Raw genomic sequence first — 23182 nt, 5'->3', positions numbered from 1 at the left:
TGTTTTATTCTAAACAAAGATAGTTAACATCCCATATTTTTTCACACTGGTATTGTAAATTTTACATCATAAATAATTTTATAATCTTGCTTTTCTTATATTTTCAAATATTTATAGTTATTTCATGCAGTATTATAAAATTCTAATAATAGTCTCAAGGTTCATTTAAATGATATATGAATGTATGCTATAGTAAAGGGAGTGAAGAAATTGATGAAAATTCAAGCAAGCAATGAGAAAAACCACTGCTAGAAAAACTGTCATCTTAGGTATTCATTTGATGTTTTAATTTACTTCATTAGTTTGGATTTCTCAGAGCTGTTGTTACGTGAATTCATTTCTTTCTTTGAAAACAGGTAGATAAAAAAAAAAAAAAAGAAAACAGGTAGATAAAATTATAGAGTTTAGGAAGGTTAGATGTATTAAAAATTGAAGAGTAAGGATAATTTGCATGTGTTTATGATTGTCTGATTGCCTTAAATGACTGCTCGTGGTCAAACATCTGCACTTTTTCCCCCCCTTTGGACAGTGGGTAAATCAGTCTCAACAAATATTGGGTAAGAATGACATAAACAGTATGATGTCTGTGTTTGCATGTGCTGTCTAGTGCCAGGTTAGCTGACTAGAGTGTATGTTAGGATTGTAGCCTGCTATTCACTCTAATTCCAGTTAGGAGAAATTCCTGGGTATTATAGTAATACCTACCCTATAAAAGTATAATCAAATAAGTGGTTTGAAGGGAAAAAGGAAACTTTCTTTTGGGGACAGAAAGTCACCCAGGGCCTTCTTACACCAAGCAGTAGTCACACAGTGTCCATTCCAAAGTTACGTCAATTACCCAAGTTAGAGAAACGTCCAAAAAAGCAGAAGTTTAAAAAAAAACAAAACAACAAAAAAAAAAGCTGGCTCCCAAGACCACAGCAATTACTTAACCACAGCATCCAGAATAATTTAACCACATTAGAGTTTGTAGCCAGTGGTAAGTACTGAAAGCAACTCAGCATCCAAGAAGACACACACAGGGCCGTTAAGAAACGTCTCTTTGTCCTTTTCTTTTATATTTAATTCTGGATACTTAATGAGCTGATCTGCTTATGGGTCTCATGTTCTCTGGCACTGGCCAGCAGTGTCTCTGTCACAGATTTTCACCAAAAATTACCTCCTTGATTCTTTTTCACAATCTCTTCCCCACCACCCTGCCCCAGCTTTATTGAGGCATAATTGGCAAATAAAGTTGTAAGATATTTAAAATGCACAGTATGATGACTTGATACATGTATACATTGTGAAAGGATCTTTTTAATTAAACAGTCCCTTTAATTAAAATTTATTCAGTTGTGCCACTCTGTTCTTAATCAGGGCTTGAAAATTTGAACATAAATATTTTATTTTATTTATTTATTTATTTTTTAAATATTTTATTTGTTTATTTGACAGAGAGAGAGGTCACAAGTAGGCAGAGAGGCAGGCAGAGAGAGAGGGAGAAACAGGCTCCCCACTGAGCAGAGAGCCCGATGCGGGGCTCGATCCCAGGACCCTGAGATCATGACCTGAGCCGAAGGCAGAGGCTTAAACCACTGAGCCACCCAGGCGCCCCTGAACATAAATATTTTAGACTCGAAAGTGGATCTCATTAAATGTACTGAAAAAGAATAATATGTCTTAAATATGAAGACTACTTAGCATTTTGGTATTTGTTGTTGTTGTTGTTGTTTTCCAGTTTCTTTAGGAGGCAGTAGAACATTTCTTGGGAACTATTTCCACATTCAGGACAAGGAGTAAGTTGTAGCCTTATTGCCCTTCCTCCAGTTGGCTTTATTCTTTTAATTTGTTCTGTGCTACCCATTTTAAATGTATTTCTTCTTTCTTCATATCATGATTTTTATCCAATTTACTCAACTTAGTAAGATATCATTTGCTTACAAAATAGAACATAATTCTTAATAATTCTTAAATAAGTTATGATGGAAGGGTTACAGCTACTTTCATACACCAAAATCAAATATCTGAAAAGGCACCTTTATAATGAATCTAATCTTTCATTGTTGAGGAAGTGAGGCATCCAGAAAAGTTACTTGCCCAAGGTTACAGTACTCCTTAGTGGCAGAGTGTCAACCAGAACCAGGCTGTCAGACTCCTGGACTGATTTCTTTTCATTGTAACTGACTTCCTCTTCTTTGCAGCTGACGGCCAGGATGGAGTAGGACTTCTGCAATTACTTAGTTTGATAATGGACACTGAACTATGTTTTTTTGGGCTCACATGTCTGGCCTCTTATTCAGTAGAGGCTGTTCATTTTCTTGCATGTAGGCAAGGACTACAGTGAGATTTAGCTGGAGAGCTGTGCCTCATCCCCTGTCATGAACTTTGTCCTCAGCTTCATGAATGGAAAAGCATTATCTCCAAATGAAGGGATAGATTCCCCATGTGCTATTTGTTTCTCTATTTTGGGACCCAACAACTGAAATAATTAGGGTAATTGAAAGTAAATATACAAGTTTTATTCATTATTCATTCATTCGCTTAAAAAAGGAACTTCTGGCTTGTCTTTTTTTTTTTTGTAAGAAGCATGTCGTGACCTTTTAGTATTAATTAAGCTGATTTATTTGGTAACAAATAACTTGGAGAACCTCTTAGTCCTAGGCAAATTGAAAGTGTTTGTGGTGCTTATAATACATATTTTGGGGCACTTGGGTGGCTGCCTTTGGCTCAGATCATGATCCCGGGGTCCTGCGTTCAAGCCCCAGGTCAGGCTCTGTGCTCAGCAAGGAGCCTGCTTCTCCCTTTCCCTCTGCCTTCTGCTCCCCTGCTTGTGATCTCTCTCCCCCCCCCATCCTGTCAAATAAATAAATAAAATCTTTAAAAAATACATATATTTTTAATCAAGGCAAAAAAGTTTTCCCATGTCAATAAATAATACTTATTTAAAAAATATCTTTTGTTTTATTTTTACCTTCTTTGAAATGCTTGTATGTATATATATACATATATATGTATATATATCTTAAAAAGAGAGAAGTATTTCATACAGTATGTGCTTGCTCAAAAAGTTTGTTTTTCTTGTTTAAAACCATTAAAAGAATTTGGGGTCCATTGTCTTTCTCTGTTGGGAGTAAGTGGGTATAAGGATTATGGGTCTATGAGGACAAAATCAGATATATACATTTATGTAGGATTTGGAATTAAGCTAAAGATTTTAGTAACTGAATAATGCTTTAGAATTTACAGAGACAGTGGAAGCATATTCTTGGTAAGCATCTTGGCATGAATTACTAACAAAATGTCAAGTAGGGGCTCAACCTAGAGTAAGATAACAAATATCTGACATCTTTCTTCCCTCCTTCTTTTTGTTTTTTTACTTATTTTTAAAATTAATGTCAAAAACTACTGACCTAGAGCATATTTTTTCAAAACACATAGTGACTATAGTAATAGTCAATATATAGTTTTAAAAATGTATTTTCTGTGTTTTGGAAGTGTCTCTGCAATTCGTTCTTCTATTTTACCTTACATGCTTTCTATTAGTAGGTTGTTGTTTTTTTTTCTCTAATAGATGTCTGTTTGAAGGATAGCCCCCAACTGTAGACTGTGTTGGGCATACACATAACAAAAATACTGAAAGGCTGAGTGTTAAGTTCTGCTTCCTTTTGGAAAAATATCCCATGGTTTTGTTCAGCATACACCCTCCTGTATCTGAGTATAAATGTACATAATAAGGAGTGCAACTTTACCTCATAAATAATTGGCTTATTTCGTACTTTCATTATGCACTTAATGAGGGAATTACAGAGCTAGCTACGTGAGCTAGTGCTCACTGAAACATCTGATCCTGGAATTGAATCAAACCAATCTTGTTTGGGTGAGAATGTAGGCTGTAGGTGACTCTGCCACTATCATTATTAGGTAGAGTCCAGCAGGATTGCTTTGGACTTCAACTGCTTGCTGTGACCATGGTTCTCAAAGTTCGGTCCTTCCTAAAATGGAGGCTCGTGTGTTATAGCAGTGAAGTTACTGCAGGAGACCAGGACAGGGATAGCCTTTTTAGGACAGTTTCCTGAAAGACGTTTAGTGGAGGCTGGTCTAGAGTACTAGTGTTATTAGAGGCATCTAGGCAGTATATGAAGGAATGGAGTATCAGGCTCTAGTTGTTGGAACCAGACCCAGGACAAGTCAGTCAAGGCATCAGGAAATAGTAAGGTAGGTCTTTAATGGAAAAAAAAAAAAAATCAAAAGATTTTTCTAAGTGTCAGTTACTTGGATTTTGTCCTTAAATGACTTTAAAATATTATATACATTACAGAGCAAAAAGGAAGTGACTGTGGCTAGGTATGGTGGTTTTCATTTCTGTTTCCCAAAAATCACTAGGACAATGTCTAGCTTTCTGTGTGTGGGGAAAAAATTGGCAAAAGTAATGTGAGAAAAACTGTGGAATTAAAGCTGAGATACTATCAACCTTGAAAATTAAAATAGTGTGCTCATCAAATCCCATCCTTAGTTTTAGACACTTGGCATGTTTTAGGTAGCTTACATGTTTATGCTAATGATGATTTCAAGTAGAAAAATTTCAACTTTTTATGAGGTAAAATTTGATAATTATTTGTACATTTTATGTACATTAATACAAGGAGTACTTTTAAAGTATTCTTTTTACTAGAGATGTGAATTGAATTTGTTGTTTATCTTTGAGTCAGTAATTTCACTTAGGTAACTTTGTACTTTTTCACTAGTGAGATATTAAATAATTTAAAATAATGGAAGGTAAACTTTGTTCAGCATTTCAAAGAGTTAATTACTGAATATATATCAGTGAAAACAAGATTTTTGCCATTGTGGAGCTTACTTTCTAATGTGGGCTTTTTACTTCCTTTCCGTTTTGTTGGTTTATTTGTTTGTCCTTTTACCAGTAACATACTATCTTAATTCTGTAGCTTTATAATGAGTCTGGTAGGACATATCCTTCCACTTCAAAAGTGTCTTGACTATTCTTGGCTCTTGGCTCTTTCATAAAAAGTTTAGAACCAATTTATATTTCTTTTTAATTGCATTTTCTGCCTTTGCATTTTGAACAAAATTCACTAGCTTTATTGAGATATAATTGACACATGATATTGAGTAAGTTTGAGGGACACAACATGTTGATTTGGTATGCAAATAACTGCAAAATGGTTACATAGCTTTAGCTAACACCTTCATTACGTCACATAATGACCATTGCTTTTTTGTGGTGAGAACATTTAAAAATTACTCTCTTAGCAAGTTTTGAGTGTAAAATATTATATTATTAACTATAATCACCATGGTGTATGTTACATCCTTAGAACTTATTCATCTTATAACTAGAAGTTAGTACCTATTAAACAACATTTCCCCATTTCCCTCACCCTTGACTCCTGTAAACACCACTCTGCTGTCTGTTTTAATGAGTTCATTCTGCCTTTGTGTTGATGATGATATTTGTGGATTGATCTTGTATTTGAAAAACATACTAATAACTTCCTTTATTAAATCAAATAGTTTGTTTTCCAATTATTTTTGATTTTCTGTGTAGATACCCAGATTATATGTAAATAAGAGTGGTTTAGTTTATTCTTTTTTAAATCTTTATGTAGTTTAAACGTTTTCTTCTCTTAATGTTCTGGCTACAGTCTTAAATATTATAAGTCCCCCTCAGCCCCCCAATCCAAAAGAAGAGTGTTCCTTTGAAACCTTTCTAAGCCAAAATGGTGTAAAGTAAGACATAATTACTATTAACATATATGGAAAACTTTTTAAGTTTTCCCAGACCTGAAAAATAACCTCACTTAGGCTTTTCTAATACCTTTGAATATATCTTACTAATGAATATATAAAATAAGTCCAGATAAAGATCATATGCTCGTAGACACAGTTCCGAGCTATGGCAGCCTGATGCTGAGATGCTGAGTGTAGTCTCTGGGAAAGGAACTCCATGGTGTAACTCTCACTGTTTGGGGTGTGCCCTGCATTTATAACAGTCTGTTATAAACCAGATGCTGAACATGAATATTACTTTGTCATAAACTCAAATTTCCTCATTGGATTTCTCTAAATTAGCAAAAATGGGTTCTAATATAGATCTTTTGTATAAGCAAATGGTGTAATGTAAACCTTTGAGAAGCATGTGATACCTGTATGAAAGTGGGGTAGTAGGAGTCCTTATACTGGTATGAATTTCAAAAACTGAATATGTCTGAGTATATTGTTTTCTATATGGTTTTCGGTAGATTGTCTTAATCAGATAAAAAAATGCCTTTTAGTCCAAGTTTGCTAAAATTTTCATCATGAATAGTTGTTGAGTGATTTTCCTATATCTGTTGAGATGATCAGATAATTTTTTTCTTCTCATATTTAAATAGTTAATTATTATCATTAGTAGATATGTGTTCCACTCTTGTTTTCCTGGGCATATTTTCCCATTTGCAGAGAAACAGAACCAGTAGGATAAGTACATGTGTGTTTGTATATATGTGTATGAAAGTGATTTATTAGAATGAATTTGCTGTACACTTATGGCAGCTAGAAGTCCTAAGATCTGTAGTCCCCAAGCTGGAGACACAGGAGTGCCAATGGTATTTCCAGTCCAAGTCCAAAGAGCTGAGGAGCAGGAGAGCTGATGATGTAAGTTACAATCTGAATCCAGAGGCATGAGATCCAGGAAAACAAATGGTATAAATTTTAGTGTCAGTAGAAAGTCTGAGAATTCCAAGACTCCAGTCTAGGGTGGTGGCATAGGAACCTCTTGAACTTACCTCCTTCCATGAACACTCCAAATCTGCAACTACACAGAGAAAAATTCTCGTTGAACAAAATTCAGAAACTAGCTGAGCAACTCCCGTATGCCAAGCAAATGAGATTTCAAAAAAAAAAAAAAAAAAAATCTATTTTAAACAGGAAGGAATCGGTGAGACATGCTTGCTGTAAACCCCGTCTTGGCACTCTGACGCATAATCAGGTAGGAATTCAGAACTAGCCTGTCTCTGAGGAGCAAAAGATTTGGATCCAATATCCAGTGCACCAAGTTTTAATACTTCCACCTGAGGGATGGGCTCCCATAGCAACTAACTCTGAAAGCCAGTGGGGTTTTGTCCACAAGATTATAGCAAAAAAGGAACAGTTCTTAACTGGGTTGCCAGGACTCCCAAGGACTCACCTTGACTCTTCCTCCAGGGCTCAGCTCAGTGGCAGCAGACAAAAAGGCCTGTCTCCCAGCCTTTCCCAGAAAGGTGCCTATTTGTATTATTTTGGGGTGAGGTTTCCATTTTTTAAAATTTAAATTCAATTAATTAACAGTGTATTACTATTTGCAGAGGTAGAGTTCAGTGATTCATCAGTTGCATATAACACCCAGTCCTCATTCCATCATGTGCCCTCCTTAATGCCCATCACCCAGTTACCCCATCCCCCACCCACCTCTCCTCCAGCAACCCTCAGTTTGTTTCCCGTGATTAAGAGTCTCTTATGGTTTTCTCCCTCTCTGATTTCGCCTTGTTTTATTTTTCCTGGGTTTGTTTCTTTTAGAAACCAGAATCATGCTGTATGTATTGTCCTTTGATGTGCTTGTTGGAAATGTTCTCAGCCTAGCATACTCCTTTTCTCCATTATATATTCCACAGAATTAGTGTCACCGGGTTGCTTCATTCTGCTATTATAATTATGCCCATTTTTGTGCACAAACGAGCTCAAGGGATGGAATTTGAGGGAAAGAGTGTCAGTTTGAGTCCTCATCAATCTGAGGTGAAGGCATGTTGACTTGGCATTGAGCAGGTGGCAGGCCGTGCATGCTCACTAGGGCAGGAGGGCGGCTGGACTGTGAATTTGGGACCCATAGGCCGAAGGCATGTGTGACAGGGGCATGGCTGGTTTGCTTTTAACTTTTGTTTTTCTGGGAACCTATATCTCTCCTTCTATTCTGAATGAAAGCCTTGCTGGATAGAGTATTCTTAGCTGTAGATTTTTTCCTTTTAGCCCTTGGAATTTATCATGCTGCTCCCTTCTGGCCTATAAAGTTTTTGCTGAAAAACTTGTTGATAACCTTATGGGGTTTCCCTTGTATGTCACTTCTTTCCTTTCTCTTGCTGCTTTTAAAATTCTTCCTTTATCACTACTTTCGGCCATCTTATTTACCTTGTGTCTTGGTGCAGACCTCTTTGGTTGGTTTTTTGCGTGTGTCCTCTAGATGGCAGTCACAAAAGCTGGACGACTAGATATGTGCTTATGCTCCTTCATGGAGATACTTGTGAACCACAGTGGGGCAGAGGGAATACTGCAGGCATGTGCTAAATGAGAAGCCTGATCTTCAGGTTGCAGGTTTTGTTCCCCATTTTTATTGAGAAATAATTGACATACATCACTGTATAAGTTTAAGGTTGTATTTACATGTATTGTGAAATAATTACCACAATAGGGACTGCCATCTAAAGGACATGCTGGCTGTGACGGCCACTGGGGCTTGCATTTCTGGGTCCCCCAAAATAAAGTTTTTAACTGACTTTTCCCCCCAGGGGTCAGCACAGAGACAGCAGTTAGAAATGCCCATTTCTCATCTTTCCTGGAGAGAGGCCTTATTTGCATATCTTAAAAACTACTGATTAAGGGTCAGGCTTCTAATTTAGTACATATCTAGGGGCTGGTTGTGAACCTCCCCACAGACTGGGGAGCCCTCTGCATTCTCCCTCTGGCCAGATCTAATTCAAGAGTATCAACCTGCAAAGAGCTCTTGCACACATTTGGTGACTTGGATTTTGTGGCTGTTGCCTAAGGGAGGCATCTCTTGATCTGGCAGTGGTGGCCAACAAACCTTGAGTTACTGTTTCCATGGGACCTTAGCAAGCAAGGAAATACTTCTCAACCAGCTATCACCCCAGGGCTCAGCACAGAGGGAACAGAGAGAAACAAGCATCTACTAGTCATTTCCTAAGGGAAGCCTGTTTGAATACTTTAAAATATATGGTCTTGGGGTCCAGCTTCCAATCAGCCTAAATCAGTGTGCTGACTGAGATCTTCTTCTATGGGACACTGATAGTTCTTGGCCTATCTAAGTGACTAGGAGTCTCTAAGAACGAAGAAGGTTATATTTGGAGAGACAACCAAGAACTAGGGCTGAATAATAAGGTTCATCCCGTACAGAAGACTATTCTGTCCAGACTGGGAGAGGTGGCTATTTTATCTAATGCATAGAAATCAAAACAGAGAATGAAGGGAAATTGAGAAAGAGAAAGAAATGTTCTAACCAAAATTATAAGATAAAACCCAAGAATGTGAGATAAGTGATTTACCTGATAAAGAATTCAAAATAATGGTCATAAAGGTGCTCACTGAAATCAAGAGGACAATGCATTAATAAAGTGAGAATTTTTAACAGAGATAGAAAATATTAAAAAATACAAAGCCAAGATCATAGAGTTAAAGAATATAATAACTGAACTGAAAATTTCAATTGAGGGGTTTAATAGCAGACTAGATGAACCCTAAGAAAGGATCAGTGAACTTGAAGACAGAACAGTGGAATTCATCTAATCAGAGGGCAAAAAGAAAAAAAGAATAAAAAAGAGTAAAGATACTTTAACTGAAGATGCCATCAATCAGGCCAATATTTGTATTATAAGGGTACAAGAAGAGAAGAGAGAGAGAAAGGGGGCAAAAAGCTTATTTGAAGAAATAATGGCTGAAAAATTTCATAACCAAAGGAGAGAAACAGATATTCAGATTCAGGATGCCCACAGAATTCCAAATCAGATGAATCCAGAAACCCAAACTGAGACACATTATAATTAAACTGTCAATGGCTAAAGACAGAGGAAGAATCTTAAAACCCACAGATCAACTTGTTACATATGAAGGAACCCCCACAAGATGGTTAGCCAATTTTTTTCCACAGAAACTTTGCAGACCCAAAGGAAGTGGCATGATATAATCAAAGTGCTGAAAGGAAGCAATTGGCAACCAAGAATAGTTGACCTGGTAATGTTGTCCTTAGGAACTATAGGAGAAATAGAATTTTCCAGAGAAGCAAAAGTTGAAGGAGTTCATGACCATTAGACTAGCTTTGAAAGAAGTGTTCAAGAGACTTCTTCAAACAGAAATGAAAGAATAATAATTAGTAACTGGAAAACATAAAAAAGTACAAATCCCACCAGTTAAATTCATAGTACTCAGATGTTTCACTGGCGGTAAGTAAATCATTCATACATCTACTACGAAGGCTAAAAGACAAAAGTAGTAGAAATAGTGACCCACCACAATAATTTGTTAATAATACATAAAGTAAAAAGATGTACATTGTGAAATTAAAAAACCAAAATGGAGCAGAGGAGTAAACAGTATGAAAACCTGAGAAGCAAAGAGCTGATAGTGTAAGTCCCAGTCTGAGTTCAAAGACAGTGGAAGACTGATGGTCCAATTTGAAGATAGGCCGAGGGAGTGTTTCTCCCTTACTCTGCCTTTTGTTCTTTTCAGGCCTTCAACAGATTGGATGAGCCCACCCATGTTGGAGAGGGCAGTTTGCCTCAAGCAACTAATCTCCTTCAGAAATACTTTCATAGACCTGTCCAGATAATGTTTAGCCAAATAAATAAGGTACTCTTAGCCCAATCAGGTTAAGATATAAAATTAAGCATTACCCCATGTCACCTTGACACCCATATACATCTCCTTAAACTACTCTTGATCTCCAAATAAAGACAATAACAAGGTCATAATTTTGCCAAACTTGATACAGTTATCCACTGTACAACTGAAAATATGTTAACACATTTCCCAGAAGATGAGGTTAATTCTTAAACTTAGACTTGAATTTAAGTATTTATGTTTACTATGATGTAAAATTAATAATATTTAAATGTTATGTTATTAATCCAATATATTTTATGTTACATGATAAGGGAAAAAAAGGAAGGGAAGGAAACAATAATATTTGCCCAGTAGTCACACACACACACAAATGTTTTTATAACAAAATGAGGAAATAATGATTGCAGTCCTTTTTTTTTTTTGTTACTTGTAATGTGAATAGGTGGTATAAGTAACTACCCTTTTCTACAACCCATTCTGTATTTTCTTTGCCTTCAGCAAGCACCTCAGCTGGTTGTGGCTTCTCACCTGGTGGAATGACCCAAACCTTCATTCCTGAAGGATCTGGGTCATTAATAGCCTTTCCTGGTTTGGGTTGTTGTAATTTTCCATTGGTTTTAATAACAGGGCATGGTAATGCTAAGAGGTAGCCTCAGAGATCTCCTGTATTCCAGACATACTCTTCCTTACCTCCACTGTGGCGAACCAGTCCAGTCTCCACTTGGTAGTCAACATCACTCATCCCAGCTAGCACAGTAACTCCCTCTTTGCTTGTTGACTCAGAAGCATGCAGAACCCAAAGTGACTGAGCTACAGTCTTAAAGTTTCATTTCAATGGAATAATTGTTGTGTCAGTGGAATAAATGTGAAAGCATTCCTCCTTCTGCAAAAGACTTCAAGGCCAGCAAATCATAAGGTCATGGGAACTAGAAGCAAAAATTTTGCTGGTGGGTCTTTACGGGTAATAATGTGTGCTGCCACTACTGTTCCACTCCTTGATTTCTGGATTTGTGAATCCTATTTGTGGGAGAAACAGCACCATATATTGGATGTTGATTCACAGGATATATAAGTGTTCTGGAAAACCTTGTCCTAGTTCTACAAGGTATTTCCACCTAGTTGGCATTGTAACTGGATTTTCAAAAGCCATTCCCACCATTCTGTCAAACCAGCTACTTCATAATGGTGGGGAACACGTTAAGACTAATGCTCATGAATTCTTTGAGCATAGACCCAGTACACCACATACTTTGCTGAAAAGTGTTTTTTGATCACAAACATTGCTGTATGGAGTAACACGACACCAGATAGGCATTTTGTAAGTCCACAGATGATAGTTTTGGCAGTGGCATTGCATGTGGGGACAGCAAATCCATATCCAGAGTAAATGTCTATTCTAGTAAGAATCACACCCTTTCATTTTAGGGATGGGAGTGGTCTTAATGTAATCAACTTGTTGCAAGGAAGATGGCTGATCACCCTGGGGAATGGAGCCAGTTCAGAAACTCAGTGTTGATCTTTACTGCTGACAGATGGCACTCAGCAGGGTCTATAACAATGATGGCATTGATTAGTGGAAGTCCATGTTACTGGGCACTGCATATACTCCATCCCTCCCACCATGACCACTTTGTTCATGAGCCCCATTGAATGATGACAGGGTTCTATTCTTCCCATTGGGAGTTCTTCCCATTGAGAGAATTTCCCTTCACCACTATCTTTGAGTGATGTTCCAGAAGGGGACTGTGGTGCTCCAGGATGTTAACTTTTGGGTGGTGCCTGCATATCATGCAGGATGGTATGTAAACCAGGGCCCGAGTCTTCTCTTTTTCTGTTAATTGATCATAAAGAGCTCCCGAGAGGTCATAGGTGCGGGGTAGGAGGGAAAGTGAATTCTCCCTCATTCTACCTTTTGTTTTATTCAAGCCCTTTAATTATGATTTTTTTTTCTGTTTATGTACATGAGTAAAATCTATGTGTAATTTTACTTTCTTTCCTGCCTTTTTTACTTTTGAAACCCAGGTTATACTAGCCTAAATATATGAATTAGGGAGTCTCTGTCTTTTTGTATTCTTTTTAAAAGTTGTATCAAATTAGAATAATCTATTCTTTGAATGTTGGGTACAAAATTACAGATGAGGTAAGGTGGTTTTGTTTTTGTTTTTGTTTGGGTTTTGATTTTTTACTACTGATTTAATTTCTTTAAAATTTATAAAACTATTCAAGTTTTTAATTTCTTCTTGAGTCAGCTTTGACCATTTGTATTTTTTTTAGAAATTTACCCATTTCACCACAGTATCATATTTGGCACAACATTGATCATGGTATTTTGTTATTACCCACAATGTGTTATGGGTAATTTCCTAAGATCTGCTTTTCTGAACCCTAATTATCTTTATAGCTGAATCTAGTCTGGTTAATTTTTTTCATCCATATTAATTATTGTGGTTAAACATACATAACTTAAAATTTACCTCTTTACTTATTTTTAACTATATAGTGTTCTGACATTAAATACATTCAAAATGTGCTGTCATCATCACTGTTTATTATTTAGAAATTCTTTCATCACAGACAAACTCTCTAAACATTAAGCAAAAACTCTCCAATCCCTTTGTGTTCCTCTATTCTACTTTGTATCTCTATGAATTTTCTTATTCCAGATAAGTCATATAAGTCGCAGCATACAACAGCTGTCACTTTTGTCTGGCTTATTTTAGTTAGCATACTGTTTTTAAAGTTCATTCATGCAGGAACATGTATCAGAACCTCTTTCCTTTTTATTGCTGAATAATACTCCATTATACGTATATACTTTGTTTGTTCATTGGTAAATGGAGATTTTGGTTCTTTCTACCTTTTGACAATTCTGAATAATGTAGCTGCTATGATCATTGGTGTACACATACCTGTTTGAATCCTTGTTTTCAATTTTTATTTCTTTGGAGGTATATACCCGGGAGTGGAATTGCTAGGTCAAAACTCATTCTGTGCTTAACATTTTCCAGAACCACCCAACTGTTTTCCACTGTGGCTGTACCATTTTGCATTTTCTCCAGCAATGTACAATGTTTCCAGTTTCTCTGTATCCTAGGTAGTATTTTCCATTTTGTTGGTAATAGCCATTCTTCTGGGTTTGAAGTAGCAACTCAATGTGGTTTTGATTTGCATTTCTCTAATGACTGATTATATGAGGATCTTTTCATTTGCTGTTGACTATTTGTATATTTTCATTGGAGACGTATCTGTTCAAGTCTATTACCCATTTTAAGATTGGGATTTTTTTTCTTTATTGTTATGTTATAAGAGTTTTATAAATATATTCTGGTTATTCATCTATGATTTTCAAATATTTTCCTATTCTGTGGGTTGTCTTTTCACCGTCTTGTCCTTTGATGTATAAAAGGTTTGTAATTGTGATGAATTCCAATTTATTTATTTTTTCTTTTGTTGCCTGTTATTTTGGTGTCCTAGTTAAGAAACCCTTGCCAAATCCAAGGTCATGAAGATTTCCCAGTTTTATTTTAAGAGTTTTATAGTTCTAGCTTTTTAATTTAGGTCTTTGATCTATTTTGAGTTTATTTTCATATATGGTACAAGGTAAGAATCCAGCTTCATTCTTTTGCATGTGGATATCTTATTTCCCTGCATCAGTTGTTCAAAAGACTATCTCTTACAACTTGATTGTGCCTTTATCAAAAATCAGTTGTACAGGGGCACCTGGGTGGCTCTGGGTTAAGCCTCTGCCTTCGGCTCAGGTCATGATCTCAGGGTCCTGGGATCGAGCCCCACATAGGGCTCTCTGCTCAGCGGGGAGCCTGCTTCCTCCTCTCTCTCTGCCTGCCTCTCTGCTTACTCGTGATCTCTCTCTCTGTCAAATAAATAAATAAATAAATCTTAAAAAAGAAAAGTCTCTTGGATTTAAAAATCAGTTGTACATGATGTAAAGTTTTATTTCTGTGCTCTCTATTCTGTTCCATTTGTCTGTCCTCAGACCAGCATTACATTTTTTGTTCTTTCACCCGTAGCCTCAGGCAAGATAGATAAAGTGCTTTCACACATACCAGATATCACTGTGCATTTGGTTCCTCCAACTGATTTTCTGCCTTGCTTGTGGTCCCAGCATTCTTTGCTATATCTTGAATACAACACTTGACGAAATCCAGATTATTGACTGCTATAAATAATTAGATGCCTTCAGAATAAATTTTGGCTCCAGGGCTCTCGTATCCAGTGAAACTGATTTTCTCATCTTATCAGCCTTCTGTTTTATCTCCCACACTGCTGGTTAAAGCAAACTGGTTAAAGCAAACTAATTTGTTAATATAGTGTTGTGCATTTTCAAATGTCATTTACCAGGAAGGGATTCTCTGCACATCTGGTCTACCATATGAAAGTTGAGAAAAGCGCTTTTAAGATCAATAATCCATTCTTGACTGTCTGCTTGTATATATATATATATATATATATATGATAAATTATGGCATTTATACACATTTTTCCAAGAAGCTTCTCATTTCAATTTTATTACTTATTTAATTACATTGCATGCTTTTATAATTTTCAAAATGGCTATTAGTATGTTACTTTATTAGTACTTTAGATACAGTAACATGGTTTTCTAGTGGCCAATATTATGAGGTAGTTGTTAATATTTTCCACTTGAAAGAATAAGTGCCCTTAAAAATGACTACAGAGATCAAGAAATAGCATAGCTAACACTGTATTCTCTTTGGAAGTTGTCACTTGTTTGGGAGAGATGTAATTCTTTGTCCATAGAGAATTGTACATCCACTCTGTTATTTGAGAGAAAAATTTGTACTTTATTAACATATTATGATAATATCTTTCACTTTTTGCCTTTCTTAGTTTTACAGTCTTTAATATTGGTATGCTTAATTTTTTTTTTTTTTTTGACAGGTTTTCTTTAGGTGATGCTAGGAGGCCTCTTCATGAAACGGCACTTTTGGTGGAAGATGTGGTACACACGCAGTTAATTAATCTGGTAAGAGCATATATAATCTTATTTGATGTTTCTCCATTCTGCTTATATTGCAATTGCAACCCAACACGTGTTTTTAAAGATTGTATTTATATATGAAATCTTTTATTTTGTCTGCTGGATTGAGGTGTAATTTACATAAAACAAAATTTTACCACTATAAGTACGTCATTCAGTGAGTTTTGGCAACTAAATACTGTCCTGTGACTATGAACACAATTGTGATATAGCATATTTTCAACATCCAAAACAGTTCTGTTGTGCCCCTGGGTAGTTAGTACTTTCCCCACTTCCCTGACCCTCCGGTAACACTGAATTGCTTTCTGTCACTATTAGGACAGTTTTTGTAAAACGCTTTTCAAAACTTTCCTTTATTGCACTTTAGACTTATAAAAGAAGTGCACAAATAATACATAGAATTCTCAGATACCTTTCATCTTCCTCTGTTAACATCTTATGTAACCACAGTACAATTATCCAAAACCGGAAACAATGTTGGTATAATATTTTTAAAGAAATTACTAACCTTATTCAGTTTCCATCAGTTTTCTTTTTAATATTCCTTTCCTGTCTTAGGATCCAGTCTGGGGTAACACATGTAGTTAGCTACCTTGTCTTTGTAGTCCGCCCTTTCTTAGGATAATTCCTCCATCTTCCTTGTTTTATGACCTTGACACCTTTTTAAACATGTCAGAGAGTTGTTTTATAAGACGTTCTTCTTTTTTCAGTCTGATGTTTTCTTATGATTAGAATGTGGCTGTACATTTTTGCCAAGAACACCGTGGAAGTGATGGGTCCTTTTCAGTGTGTCACATCAACATGGTCATGTTCTTGATATTTTATTTATGATTTTAACCTTGATAAATTGGTTATGGTTGAATATTGAACATAATGCTGAATTTTTTCACTATAATGAAATTACAAGTTTCTTCATTTTGTAATAAATATCTTGGGGGAGGTGTTTGGGGGGAGGTATTTTGTGACTCTGCAAATATTTTCCTTCTCTAAAAATTTTTGCCTATTTATTTTACCATTTGTCAGTGCATCTTGTTTGGGACCGTTATGACTGTTGGTATTTGCCTAATAGTGGTTTTCTATTTCCTGCTTTCCTTTTTAATATTTTTTAATTGCAATTATTCTTAAAGGAGTATCTATCCTTTATCACCATTTATTCAGTTTTTAATATATATTTGTATGGACTAATGTATATTTAAATTTAATCTTAAGATCATTTGGCAGTTATATCATTATTTATTTGTATTGCTTAAGTTGTTATAATGTTGGCCATTAGTTACACTGTCATGTCCTTTCCCCATTTGTCCATTAGGGTTTTGATCCTGTGTATATTATACTCTATATTAGAGATATCAATCCATGTAGTATATGATACAAATATATTCTTTCAGTGTGTGAGTTATCTCTTGACTTTGTTTTATGATTTTTTTAGGCATACACATATTTTAATTTCAACAAAGCCAAATATATCAACTTTTTATTGTCTTAGAATTTTGAAACATAGTTAGAAAGACTGACTTTATACCGAATTTAAAGAGGAATTCACCCATGTTGCCTTCTGAGACTTGTATGGTTTCCTTTTTAATGTTTAGGTCCTTAATCCGTTTGCAGTTTACTCTTGTTATCATGTGAGATGTGGATCTAATTTTATCTTTATCCAAATGACTACCCAGTTATATCATCATCATTTATTAAAAAGCCTATGCTTTTCCTAATGATTTGAGATGTCTCCTTTATCATATATGATTAAGTATATTTGGGATCTATTTATGGTTTTATATTTATTGCCAGTGTCTTATTTTTCTATGCATATGATAATACATTTTAAATTATGTAAGTTTTAATAGTATATTTTAAAGATTGTTACAGCTAGACTCCTTGTAATTTTTCTTTCTGTGTGGTCCTGGTTTTTTCTGTATGTTTATTTTTTTATATGAATGTTAGTATTAGATTGTTCTAGCTCCATAAAATACCTTTTTGGTGTCGTTATTGAAATTTCATGAATTTATAAATCAATTTAGAGAAAACTTCATCTTAAGAATGTTGACTCCATCTAAGAAAAGAGAATGTCTTTACCTGTTTGAAAACCACTTTTTTGTCTTTCATGAGTGTTTTAACATTTATCTTCTGTAGGCTTCACATATTTATGTCATTTATTCCTATGTATTTGATCTTTGTTATTACTGCAAATGGAACATCTGAAACTGAAATACATAAATTTATAGATTCAAGGAGCTGAGCCAACTCCAGGCAGGGTAAACCCAAAGAAATGCATGTCAAAATGCTGAATACAAAAGACATAACGTAAATAAATCCTAAAAGCACCCAGATTCATTACCATAAGGGAACAATGACCTGCAAGACAGAATTTTCATTAGAAACATGGAGACTAGGTCTAAAATGAGCCTCTTGTAGGCAGCATACAGAAGGATCTTCTTTTTTTTAATCCATTCTGATACCCTATATCTTTTGATTGGTGCATTTAGTCCATTTACATTCAGAGTTATTTCTGAGAGATATGAATTTAGTGCCGTTGTGTTATCTATAGAGTTGGTGTTTCTAGTGATGTTTTCTTGTCTTTTCTAGCCTTTGTTGCATTTGGTCTTTTTTTCTCCACTCAAAGTCCCCCTTAAAATTTCTTGAGGGCTGGTTTAGTGGTCATGAACTTCTTTAGTTTTTGTTTGTCTGGGAAACACTACCTCTCCTACTATTTTCAGTGATAGCCTTGCTGGATAAAGAATTCGTGGCTGCATATTTTTCCCATTCATCATCTTGAATATATTTCCTTCCACTCCTTTCCGGCCTGCCAAGTCTCTGTGAACAAATCTGCTGTGAATCTGATCTGTCTTCCCTTGTAGGTTAACAACCTTTCTCCCTTGCTGCATTGGCAAGGGAAGCCAAACTTTGACTATTTGTAGATGACATACTCTATGCAGAAAACCTAAAAGACTCCACCAAAAATTGCTAGAACTCATACATGAATTGAGCAAAGTTGTGGGATATAAAATCAATGCATAGAAATCTGTTTCATTTCTGTATAACTGTTATGAAGCAGCAGAAAAAGAAATCAAGGAATTGTTCTAATTTGCAATTGCATCAAAACAATAAGATACCTAGGAATAAATCTAACTAAAGAAGTAAAAGATCTGCACTCTGAAAACTATAGAACACTTTTGAAAGAAATTGAAGAGGACACAAAGAAATGGAAAAACATTCCGTGCTCATGGATTGGAAGAACAAACATTGATAAAATGTCTGTGCTACCCAAAGCAATCTACACATTTAATACAATCCCCATCAAAATACCACCAGCGGTTTTCACACAGCTAGAACAAGCAATTCTAAAATTTGTATGGAACCACAAAAGGCCCCAAATAGCCAAGCAATTCTAAAAAAGAAAAACAAAACTGGAGGCATCATGATTCTGGATTTCAAGCTATATTACAAAGCTGTAGTCATTGTATGGTACTAGCACAAAAAGAGACACATAGATCAATGAAATAGAATAGACTACCCAAAAATGGGCCCACAACTATATGGTTAACTAATCTTTGACAAAGCAGGAAAGAATATCCAATGGAAAAAAAAAATTCTTTTCAACAAGTAGTGTTAGAAAACTGTACAGCAACATGCAGAAGAATGACATTGGATCATTTTCTTACACCATACACAAAAATAAATTCAAAATGGATTAAAGATCCAAATGTGAGATGGAAAACAACAAAATCCTAGAAACCTCTTTGAACGTCATCCATAGCATCTTCTTACTAGACATGTCACCTCAGTCAAGGGAAACAAAAGCACAAATGACCTATTGGGACTTCATCAAGATAAAAAGCTTCTGCACAGTGAAGGAAAGAATCAACAAAACTAAAAGGCAGCCTACAGAATGGGAGAAGATATTTGCAAATGGCATAACTGATAAAGGGTTAGTATCCAAAATCTACCAAGAACTTATCAAACTCAACACCCCAAAAATAAATAATCCGGTTAAGAAATGCGCAAAAGACATGAATAGGCACTTTTCCATAACAATGACAAATGACAGCCAGATGGCTAACAGACACATGAGATGATGCTCAACATCACTCATATCAGGGAAATACAAATCAAAGCCATGATAAGATACCATCTTAACACTTGTCAGGATGGCTCAAACTAATAACACAAGAAACAATAGGTGTTAGCAAGGTTGCAGAGAAAGGGGAACACTCTTGCACTATTGGTAGGAATGCAAACTGGTCCAGCCATTCTGGAGAACAACATGAGGGTTCCTCGAAATGTTAAAAATATAACTACCCTATGATCCAGCAATTGCATTACTAGGTATTTACCCACAGTATACAAAAATACAGATTCAAAGGGGTATATGCACCCTGATGTTTAGAGCAGCATTAGGAACAATAGCCAAATTATGGAGAGAGCCCAAATGTCCATTGACTGATGAATGGATAAATAAGATGTGGTATAGATACATATAATGGAATATTACTCAGCCATTAAAAAAATGAAATCTTGGGGCGCCTGGGTGGCTCAGTGGGTTAAAGCCTCTGCCTTTGGCTCAGGTCATGATCTCAGAGTCCTGGGATCGAGCCCCGCATCGGGCTCTCCACTCAGCGGGGAGCCTGCTTCCCTTCCTCTCTCTCTCTGCCTGCCTCTCTGCCTACTTGTGATCTCTGTCAAATAAATAAAGTCTTTAAAAAAAGAAACAAGAGAAGAATGTGTTAAAAAAAATGAAATCTTGCCATTTTGCAACAATGACATGGATGGAGCTACAGTGTTTTATGCTAAGTGAAATAACTAGTTAGAGAAAGACAAATACATGATCTCACCCACATGTGGAATTTAAAAAAAAAAAAATAGATTAACATATGGGAGGGGAAAAGAAGAAAAAGAGAGTAAGAAACAAGCCATAAGAGACTTTTAATGATAGAGAACAAACTGAGAGTTGATGAAGAGAGGTGGGTGGTGAATGGGCTAGATAAATGGTGAGTATTAAGGAAGGCACTTGGAATGAAGTGCACTGGGTGTTGCTGTAAGTAATAAGTCACTGAATTCTACTTGAGAAACCAATACTGTATTGCATGTTAACTACCTAAAATCTAAATTAAAAAAATAATTTTAAAAAAGAAAACATGGAGACTAGAAGGAAGTACAAGTTTTAAAGTACTGGATATAGAATTTTCAGTTGGCAGCTATTTTTCTCTGACTCCATATTAACATGGCCTCTCTCCTTTGTTCCTGTGTCTCTATGTGTCCTTCTACCTTAAAAATATGATCAGACATTTACTATTTAGTGTATTAAATCTATACATACTCTTATTTTCACATCACAGTGTTGTAGCTTCTCCTTTAAAGAGTCCTCTGTCTTTTAAAGCACTTAAAATACAGAAGGAAGTATGTATAATCTTATACATTTACCCACATAGTTACCGTTTTCTGTGCTCATCATTTGTTCTTATAGGTATGAGTTGCCATTTAAATAATTTCCCTCAGCCTGAAAACACTGACATTTTTAATAGTACAGGCATGCCAGTGATGAATTATCTTTAGTTTCTACATCTGAACATACCTATTTTCACCTTTTTTCTTGAGGTCTGTCTTTTCTATATGTGAAATTCTAGTTGCTCATCTTTCCTTCCAGCTGTGCAAATGTGCCACTCCAGTGTTTGTCAGCATACATTGGTTTCTGATGACAGGGCATCTATTACTCATTTGATCCCTTGTTTGTAACATGTTATCATTCTCTGGCTCATTTCAAGATTTTCTCTTTATGGTTGGATATTAGAAGTTTCATGTATGGAGGACAGACTTTCTTCATGATTATCTTTCTTGCCAGTTTGCTGATCTTGTTGGATCTGGAAACCAGTGTTTTCTGCCAATTTGCAGAAGTTTTTGGCCATTATTTTTTGCTTGTGTTTTTCATGCTTCAATTTCAGTCACAAGTGTGCTGAACCATTTGCTATTGTTTCACAAATCTCTGAGAACCTCTAAATTTTTTTTCAAAAAATTTTCCCCTTTGTTTAGCTGTTACTTTGTTTGGCTTTGTAGTTTCTACTGATTTAACTTCACGGATTCTTCTGTAGTCTTTAATCTACTATTTAGTCAGTTTTTTTTTTTTTTCATTTTAATCATAGTATTTATTCTCTGTTACATTATGTGAAAATGTATCTTATTGTGTAATAATATCCCTTTTTGAACTGTGGACACATTTTTATATTGTTCTTTCATTTCAAATATAGAAGTTCTTTCATGATGGTCATTACAATATGAAGAAGAATTTGCTTAGGACTTATTATTACATATGCATGAAATAATCCATGTATTATTTGGATAATAATTTTGATCTATGTTTGTAAGATTGACACTGTCCAAATCTCACTAAGTGTAAAATGGAATGAGACACCTTACTAGAGGACGGTCTTGCTTTTTTCTGCCATATCAAGGCATGTATTAGAATGAGTTCTTCAGATGAAAAGAATAATAGAGAAATGTTTTTAAAGTTAGTCTTTTCTTAGCATTGTATATTTGCAGCCATGACAAAATATGTAGGTCTATGTGTTTTCTGCCATCTGATAATTCTCTATACATCTTAACTCTTTTTTTTTCCATTTTATTTATTTTTTCAGCGTAACAGTATTCATTGTTTTTTTTTTTCATTTTATTTTTTCAGCGTAACAGTATTCATTCTCCTTGCACAACACCCAGTGCTCCATGCAAAACGTGCCCTCCCCATTACCCACCACCTGTTCCCCCAACCTCCCACCCCTGACCCTTCAAAACCCTCAGGTTGTTTTTCAGAGTCCATAGTCTCTTATGGTTCGCCTCCCCTTCCAAATTTTTTTTTTTTTTAATAAACATATAATGTATTTTTATCCCCAGGGGTACAGGTCTGTGAATCGCCAGGTTTACCCTATGACCCAGCAATTACACTACTGGGTATTTACCCTAAAGGTACAAACATAGTGATCCGAAGGGGCACGTGTACCCGAATGTTTATAGCAGCAATGTCTACAATAGCCAAACTATGGAAAGAACCTAGATGTCCATCAACAGATGAATGGATAAAGAAGATGTGGTATATATACACAATGGAATACTATGCAGCCATCAAAAGAAATGAAATCTTGCCATTTGCGACGACGTGAATGGAACTAGAGCGTATCATGCTTAGTGAAATAAGTCAATCGGAGAAAGACAACTATCATATGATCTCCCTGATATGAGGACATGGAGAAGCAACATGGGGGGTTAGGGGGATAGGAGAAGAATAAATGAAACAAGATGGGATTGGGAGGGAGACAAACCATAAATGACTCTTAATCTCACAAAACAAACTGGGGGTTGCTGGGGGGAGGTGGGATTGGGAGAGGGGGAGGGGACTATGGACATTGGGGAGGGTATGTGCTATCGTGAGTGCTGTGAAGTGTGTAAACATCTTAACTCTTTTAAAAAAATATTTTATTTATTCTTTAAGAGAGAGAAAGCACGCACGCGCATAAGCGGGGGGGGAGGGGAGCAGAGGGAGAGGGAGAAGCAGACACCCCACTGAGCAGAGAGCCTGATGTGGGACTCAAT

At 35.8% G+C, this 23182-nt stretch overlaps 1 protein-coding gene across 4 annotated transcripts in view; it reads left to right on the top strand.

Annotated features, from left to right (window-relative positions):
• SUPT3H (SPT3 homolog, SAGA and STAGA complex component) overlaps positions 1–23182 on the top strand; it is a 568866-nt gene that overhangs the window by 274454 nt on the left and 271230 nt on the right. For all 4 annotated transcript variants that reach the window (XM_046005138.1, XM_046005136.1, XM_046005139.1 and 1 more), the window contains one exon: positions 15508–15592. In XM_046005138.1, the coding sequence (XP_045861094.1) occupies positions 15508–15592 (85 nt within the window). The remainder of the gene's footprint in view (positions 1–15507; positions 15593–23182) is intronic.

This window comes from Meles meles, chromosome 5 (genome assembly GCF_922984935.1).
Source record: "Meles meles chromosome 5, mMelMel3.1 paternal haplotype, whole genome shotgun sequence".
In the NCBI taxonomy this organism is placed as follows: domain Eukaryota; kingdom Metazoa; phylum Chordata; class Mammalia; order Carnivora; family Mustelidae; genus Meles; species Meles meles.
The sequence above is the reverse complement of the archived record's forward strand: the minus strand, read 5'-3'. Positions and strand labels throughout refer to the sequence as shown.